Source organism: Onychostoma macrolepis, chromosome 17, assembly GCF_012432095.1.
Source record: "Onychostoma macrolepis isolate SWU-2019 chromosome 17, ASM1243209v1, whole genome shotgun sequence".
Lineage (NCBI taxonomy): Eukaryota > Metazoa > Chordata > Actinopteri > Cypriniformes > Cyprinidae > Onychostoma > Onychostoma macrolepis.
This window is the reverse complement of record NC_081171.1, coordinates 30,178,203-30,186,696: the sequence shown is the minus strand read 5'-3', so window position 1 is coordinate 30,186,696 and position 8,494 is coordinate 30,178,203. Positions and strand designations below refer to the sequence as shown.

The 8,494-nt window shown below is 36.3% G+C and overlaps 1 protein-coding gene across 4 annotated transcripts in view; it reads left to right on the top strand.

The window, feature by feature from the left end:
* The first annotated feature begins 2,871 nt into the window (after positions 1 to 2,871).
* fermt2 (FERM domain containing kindlin 2) overlaps positions 2,872 to 8,494 on the top strand; it is a 66,781-nt gene continuing 61,158 nt past the window's right edge. For 2 of the 4 annotated variants that reach the window (XM_058748344.1, XM_058748343.1), the window contains exons 1-2: positions 2,872 to 3,099; positions 4,079 to 4,236. In XM_058748344.1, the coding sequence (XP_058604327.1) occupies positions 4,080 to 4,236 (157 nt within the window). In that variant the 5' untranslated portion in view covers positions 2,872 to 3,099; position 4,079. The remainder of the gene's footprint in view (positions 3,100 to 4,078; positions 4,237 to 8,494) is intronic. The other 2 variants (XM_058748346.1, XM_058748345.1) reach the window with 1 other exon arrangement.

Below are 8,494 nucleotides of genomic sequence, written 5' to 3'. Positions count from 1 at the left end.
TGTCAGTAAATATGTGGGATAAGTACAAATGTAGATCATTTGGAAATAATCTTCAACACACAAGAGCTTAAGTGTATATGAATGCGTCCTGCCGCAGCACATGCTATATTATATTCCATATGACTGTTTTAAATAACATTTATAGCAGTTTTAGACCTCATATTACTCGAGAGACCTGATTTAGAGAGTTTGGCCACTAGATGGCAGCCATCATTTGACACTTCTCTTTTTCCAGCAACCCTTCTCATCCTACAGATGTATTCAAGTATCCACACAGCTACCAGTGAATTTGCATTGACTTTGCATAAGCTTAGAGTGAGTAAATGAGACAATATTTGTTCTTTTCATGTCTTGAAATACAATCATTGTTATATTTAAATGACTAAATAAAAAATAAATAAATAAATAAATCACATTAACAGGAAGCTATTTTGCTCCATTTGATAAATAGGCCTGTCCTCAGAAATACAAGCACACTTTTTAGGGACAATTCTACGGTTTCAAGGTAAAATTGACTCATTTAAGTTCTGATGTGTGTAATAGTTCCCATCACAGTCAGCACACACACAGAAACACCTCTTCTTGTGAAGCTCTTCCCATCCACTTCATTTCCCTGCTCTGCCTCACGGCCTGTTTACACAGTAATTAAAACACAGCCTAAAAAGGCAATGGCTCCCCTGCCAGACACAGAGGAGGTCAGAGAGAGAGAGGTTATAAATTCTTGTGATGCAGTCCACGACTCGAGCACAAATTCCTGCTCCGGAGTTCAGGAGAAGCTGGATTTCAGCTCTGTTTGACATATTCAAATGCATTTAAATATTTTTTTTTTTTTTTTCACATCTGAAATAGCATGTAGGTTTTATGCCAGATGGACAGCTGTAAAACACCTTATAATATCATATTAACTGACTTCACAAGCAACTTCACATATGATGATGATAAAAAAGTGAATTAAATCTTAGATCTATAGTAGCCTAAACATGAAATCAAATGAGCAGAGAAGCAGAACAGATATATAGCTACTAAAGGGCTTATTTTAGTGTATAGTTTACTAGTAAAAGAACTTATAGTCGACCATACAGGTATCTTACAACATTTTATTCCCATAAAAGGCAGTTACTAGCCTACACTGCAGTCAAATAATATCCCAGATGGCCTGCTAACTCTTGGATTTACTCCCGCAGAAAAGCTTTGAAACACTAATTCGACAATTGTGTTGTGTTTATTACTGTTAACTGATTGTTATCAGTGATGGCAATCATTTAAACACAATTAACCCATTCAGGGGGGACAATTGTGTGTGATTTCAAAGAAAAGTTATTCATGAAAAATAGCTACTTCAATTAGGAGAAAGTGAACTGATGACTGGAAAAAGCGGAACGCTTTACAAGAACGTTTTGTTAAGTTCTCATTAAGCAATGAACGTTTTCTGACCGCTCAAAACGTGCAGGTTTTTATTTATTTTATTTTTATTTTTTATGAGAACATGTAATTTTATAATTTTGCTAACATGATGGGAACGTTACTTTTAAATGTTCTAAAAACATTCTGCAACAAGCTAGTCACAATAAAAAATGTTAGGTGAATGTCCAACTAAATCATTTCAGAAAAAATAAAAATAAAAATAAAAAAAATAAAAATAAAAAAACGTTGCATGATGGACGATGCAAAAAAAAATAAATAAATAACGTTTTTGTGTTTAAGAACGTTTTGAGAATGATGAAAGTGAACTGGTGACTGGAAAAGCAGAATGTTTTAAAGATCTATTCTGCTTTCAAAAATACGTTCTAAGAACGTTTTGACAACGTTTCCATTAAGTTATGAAAACGTTATTTCTGAATGCTCTCTGAACGTTCAGAACATCTAGTTTTTTATGTTTTTGTTTTGATTATGTGTACGTTTCATTTTATAATTTTGCAAACAACATGGGAATGTTAGGCTAGTTTGAATCTGAAACAGTAACATTACAAAAATGTCAGGTGAACGTCCAATTAAAACGTTTCAGAAAAAAAAAAAAAAAAGAGTTTTATATAAACGATGTAAAAATAATGTTTTGTGCTTTTAAGAACGGTTAGAAACAGCAATAAAGAGCAGATACCATTGAAAGGACGTCTATATTAGCTGGAATAGGCTCATGCTTGTCCATGCCTCGCTAGAACGTTTGCCAAAAGTTCTGATAAGGTTCCCTCTTAGCTGGCTTTGCATTTAGTTTAATTTGCATTTAATTTGTTCTTTTTTGAATTTCACACATTTAGAGGAAGGTCTGATAATGTTCTCAACGATACATGGTTCTTTCTTAAAACAGTTACAAAGAAAAAGAAGCAATACGAGCTTTGCTGATTTTTAATGTTTAATATAAATTAAACAAAATAATTAAAATAAAATAAAAAATACCTGACGATAAGGAAGGCGTCATGTGTGTAGAAGTGAATGGCGACTGGAGAGATGATTTTTTTTTTAATGCTTTATTAATTCAATGCCACAAGAACAATAGGTGTTACATATTCACACGTTCAAATTAACATTAGCTGCCAGAGAGAGAGAGCGAAAGGAAGAAAATTACATAAATTTCAATGCTTTCAGAGCATTACATGTTTTCAATGCTTTTTTGTTTGTTCCAAGAGATTTACATTCAATTTAAAGTCATTTATAAAATGTGCAATATTTGGTTTACATTGAGCCCACTTTTTCTTATGTATATGGAAATTTCCTAACAAAATAGACCAGTGTATAATATGTTGTTCTTTACAATTCAAATGTTCGTTTTCTGTATAAAAAAAGTACATAAAATATACAAATTTCTGTCATTCACTCCATTTGACTGAAGCGATGATGGAAAGCGCGAGCGTGAGTGACGTTATCTGAGGGCGGGAAGAGAGAGAGAGAGAGAGAGAGAGAGAGAACGGCCACTGGACTCCATTAACACAAAACCCTTCAGGAGCTCCGCCGCTGGACTTTGGCGATTTTTCCCCTTTTTTTTCGGGACCCTTCCTCATGATAGGATTAAATACGCGGTCGAAGGAAAGAAAACGCGTAGCCTGTTGAAGTTCTGGGAACTGAAGTGGTGTTTTGCGGATTTGTTTCGGCGGATTTGTGAAGGTTAGTGAACGCTATGATTTCTCTCAGGATTTGTCTGGCGTAACTCTGAATAAAAATCTCTCTGTTGCGCTCCTCAAACCCCGCTGCTTACTTGGCTTCGAAAACGTACGCTCGTATTCAACCGAAAAGCGATGAAACTGTAACTTTTCCAGTCGTTTCGGTGTGTTTTCTATCATTGACCTGGCTGTCTTTATTTAGTTGGCATTTGGAGCGGGGCTGCTGACGTCATCGGAGCCCTAGCTCAGGGTTTGACCGTTAGTTGCTGGAGCTACAGGTTTAATTTCACTAAACTACACGCATTATAACCTCCAGCGTGACATTTAATTGTGCTGGTATGATTTAACGACTCATTTAGTTCACACAGGCGTCTAGAAATAACATCAATTCTATTCAGTTTAAATGTGCTTTATTGACACGACGACCTTTATTTACAGTGTAACTTATTCCAAAGAAGAGTTAATTTGCAAAAACAGATTTACAGTTTTCAAAAGTCGTGTTTTTTTCATTGTGCATTACAATTAATCTCAATCAAACTGCAGTTGGGTTATTTTGATTAGGTTAAAAAAATACAGCTAACAAAAGAATAAAAACATGGTAACAATAAAATAAAAAAAAAACACGATTTGTGAAATATCTGTTTATGCAAATAAACTCCTCATATCTAATGTATGATGTCTAATATATTATTCTTATACCATTATCCATTTTTATTTATTTATTTTTCAATTTGCACATTTTTTTCATTGCTAGACTATTCTGTTTGCATTGTGTACATTGCTGTTAGCTCAAAAAGTAGTGTGCTGCCTACCTGGAGAGCATTGTAAGCGCGCCCTATAATGTCCAAAATGTTGTCTAGGCGAGAAGCTGACTAGCTTTTGAGATCTGCATTTCAGTCTGAAGAGCTTTGCTTTGATTTAGCCTGTAGACCACTTGTTGCTGAAGTTGACAGATCATAATGGTTTTGACGCTGTTTCTAAAGGATGGCGTTGGACGGTATACGGATGCCAGATGGCTGCTACGCAGACGGGACCTGGGAGCTGAAGATGCATGTCACTGACCTCAACAGGGATGTGTCTCTCAGAGTCACCGGGGAAATCCACATCGGCGGTGTGATGCTCAAACTGGTGGAGAAACTCGGTACGTATATACAGTTTCCACCCTTCAGGATGAGTTTGCGGTCTCAGATGCTCACGCTTACTGCGCTTTTGTTGACTCATGGTCGGCTTACGCATGATTGTTCCCTGGAAACTGAATAATAGTACACAGATTCAACTATAATTCATCATGCACTGAATTCAGAAGTCCAGCATAGAGTTAATGTGAAGTTAGTGATCAATGGTGCTCTGTAGCTGGTTTTCTTTCATTATTTATAGTAATAAACCAATATATATAGACCAGACTGTTTAATTTGTTGATATTTGTGTAATTTGAGACTATAAGCAGTGACTGAGCCTGTAGCAAAAGTGGTTATTCCCTACCAGCAGCCTTGTCTATGATTAGTGCATATTTTTTTGTAATATTGTGAATTTTCAATGAATAATGCAGTGGATAGCTGTCATTAAATTGTATTGTTAAGGCCCATTCACACCAAGGATGTTAACTATAAATATAATGTTTTAATATTTGTTCTGGTTCTGTGGAAATAGTTGAGTTGACACTGAGAAACTTATCACTTTCCGATTGTTTTTTCCACACTAAAAACATTGACAGCCAATCAGAATCCACCGACTTTAAAGAGCTCCAGCATTTAAAGCGGCAAACGACAGAACTTCATCTTGCACTTATAATAAACAAAGCGGTATCATATGTTGGTGTGGACACTAATATCGTTAAGTTCTTGGTGTGAACGGGCCATCAGTCGTTTTATCAGCCACCCCGCTCTCTAGATGTTGAATCTGTTAATGAAAAACCTTAATAGTTGATTGCTAATTATTCCCTTGCATTTTTAAATGAGTGTGTTTGTGTCAGAGATTGAGACCAATTTATTTTGGTTAGAAACGAGGGTTTGGGATGATATTAAATGTACCATAGTCTGCCTCATCGCTGTTTCCTTGCAGTTCATCCTTGTTTTTTATAGCTTCAGAACAAATCAGCCTTTGTTTCCGTGCTCTTCCCACTCCATGAAGATAGGGTCATATGAAAGAGGAAGATGAAGAACACATGTCTACTGACTCTCCCTTGCTTTATTAGCAGCTACATTTTTCTGTATGTGTTGTTTGGTGTGTTTGTGAAACACTGAGATGAAACGACTCCTTAAATGCAGTCGGCACTTAAAAAGTGTTGCTGTGAACTATCAGCTGTGGCATCTGTTGTTTTCTCCTTTGCTGGTGACTGTGGCACGCTGGGACCTCCTGCAGCTCTACCTTCATCTTTGAGCAACGATGTAAAAAACAGCTTTGTTTGAGTGTAGATGTGTGAGAAAACTCATTCAGGGTCTAGTTACCCATGCATTACCCCTGCAAACTCTTCAGGAATGTGTAGTGGCGCTATGGGAGAGAGCTTGTGCTAGTTTAAAGCACATGTTAGCTATTAACCCCTCAGAGAGAGAGAGAGAGAGACATTCAAACATCATTTCTTCATGCATGCTGCTTGAGGATTCCTGCTTGGAGCAAAAGAGAAATGTTGTCGTACTCCTCTGCGCTTCGCTACTGTCTTTTGGTGTTGAGAAATGTTATCTGTTGGCTCATTAAACCAACAGCAGCACAGCTCTCGCGGTGCCAAACACTATTATATGCATAAGACGACGCATTATGCGATATACAAAACCAGTCCCAGCATCAGAGTTTGCTGTGCTGTTGGTCAGTAAAATCTTCTTTGTGTATTATTAGGCCCACACAAAATTTGTGCAGTATGTAGAATTAGAAAACCTATGATTCACAAATTCCTACTCATCCTTCACCCCCTTTGAGTTTCTTTATTATACATTTTGCCTTCAGCTGCCATTGTGTGTGTAAACACACTTGGCAATAAAGCTCCTTCTGATTCGATTTCATTAGGAGTGCCGTACTCTTTGCTCCATTTAACTCTCCGCTCACTTTTGACCCTTTTCAAAATGGTTTTGTTTGGATCTGGATACGAGTGCTATTTTTGTCTGTTGGCTCATTAACCCTGTAAAGACTACTGTATCTTATTTGATACTCCAAATTAAACATTTAGGCCTCTAAATGATCAACCTGTCACAATCTAATTCATGCCTTCTGTCATCTGACTGATAGTTTCGACTTTTTTTTTTTTTTTAATCCAGTAAAAGCTCTTTTAGTGTAATTGTAGAAGCGTCCAGCTTCAGCTGCTGCTTCTCGTGTGTTTTTTCTGTCAAATCTTGACTGATTTTGATCAAGTAAACGTCAGAATAACTGCAGTCATGTTTCCAGATGAACACTTACTGGACTGAAGCAGCTCAGCTTTACTTGATTCTCCATCAATCATTTAAAAAAAAAAAAAAAAATTCAGTGAGTTTCAAATCTGATCATCAGGATCTTTTGAGGAACGTTTATTTGTTCATCTCTGAATTATTGGAGATATAGAGTGACGACTGATATTTAGGCCTATATCATTTTATGTCAGTATCTGGTATACTGTTATAAAGATCTCATTGATTTACATTACAAGTAGGCATGGGACGATAACCGGTTTCAAGGAATACCGCGGTTTGGAAAATTCACGGTTTCATAACCACTAATATTTTCTGTTATACTGTTCCTGCGGTATGTGCAATTTTTTTTTTGAGTAACGCAGACTAATGCTCCGTACACAATGATGTTCCATACAGATGACGTTTTGGCACCGATCGCTAAATAAATACTTCCAGGTCGTACACAAACGATGTATCTGTGTCGTCTTCATTTCTCCCTCTTTCCCCCTCCATCAAGACAGAGACCCATTCGCCGGTTGTTTCAGTGTTGAAATAAATACTATTTGGCTTGTTACCGAGGCAGATAACATACCTAATTAACTAGCTAACGTCAACTAGTTTCCCACCTCACGTTACTTTACAGAGCGGGGAATAGCAGACTAAAGTACTACGTTTCTGTGATTTAGTACAATCATTAAATATAGCTGGTATCACATCTATAATTTTAAGCCTCCTGCCATTGTTTGCATCTGTTCAAAATCACGTCATTTAAAAAACAAACAAACTGCTGGCTCTCAGGTGTCTTTGCCACTGTTTGAGTGTTATACGGAGAGAGACCTTGTGTGTGTGTGTGTGTGTGTGTGAGACACACTCGTGCGCTCTCCTTATGGGTATGTGCACACATCTTTGTACCTCACCGCTCATAACTTGGACTGAAAGATGAATGTGTAGAAAGTGAGCATGTCTCCAAAAACCTTGTTGAGCTGCAGGTTAAATTACTGCTTTTTTTTTTTTTTTTTTTTTTACAGAAATTATGTTTTGATTTATGTTTTTGATTATTGAGCTGTAGGTTTAGGTTAAGAGACTGCATTTTTTTTTTACAGAAAATAATTTATTTATGTTCTGATTATTGTTGAGTGCAGGTTTAGGCTCACTTAAGTGACTGCACTTCATTTAATTAACAAGAATTCAATTATTGATTTTAATTATTTAGCCTGACATGTTTACTGTTCCAAAATGTTCTATATGTTTCTTAAAAATAAAATATATTGTGTTCAGTGGAAAAAAAACGTTGTTTTTAACCCAGACATTTAAAAATAACATATTTTAGAGCTGTTATCGCAATACAGAGATGCCGTGAAACCGTGATATTTTTTTATATCTAAGGTTATCATACCGTCAGAATCTCATAGATGCCTAATTAGAAGCATCAGAATTTCATCATATAAATTTCAGCATCTGCACAGAATGTCATATTTTTGCTCAATTTGAGTTGTTTTTTTCCCCTCTGTTTTCTCACTTTATCAGACTATATGAGCTGTAAATCCTGATGGATCAAATATGATACTCAACAAAAAACACATGCAAAGTAAAGGTTCAATAACAAATTGTTAGTTTTTTCAGACTTTTATTTCATAAGTCAGGGTTAAACAGATCAGCGGTACGGCGAGTTCTTGGATGCTTTGAGCTCTCTGGATGCCAAATACCATACAGATAATGTGCACATGTGTTTATTTTCTCTTTTGACATATTGTGGAATCTGAAGTAACGGATAGAGTGAAATCACCATCATATTGTGAGAATTGTTTTGAGTAAAGCCGTGCCGATCATGACAAGGTTAACGGACTCAATAAGAATATTGCATTTTAAAATTTGCTGTTTGTTTTTCTCTTGAGCTGTTTGTCACTAATTTTATTTGAATCTTTCCCTTCATCCTGCTGAAATATTGCATATTTAAGAATAGGCGCCTCTAAATTGTTCTCAAGTGACCGTTGTCACATGTTTTCGTGAGCTCTGTGATTGGTGGAAAGGGGTCGAATGACT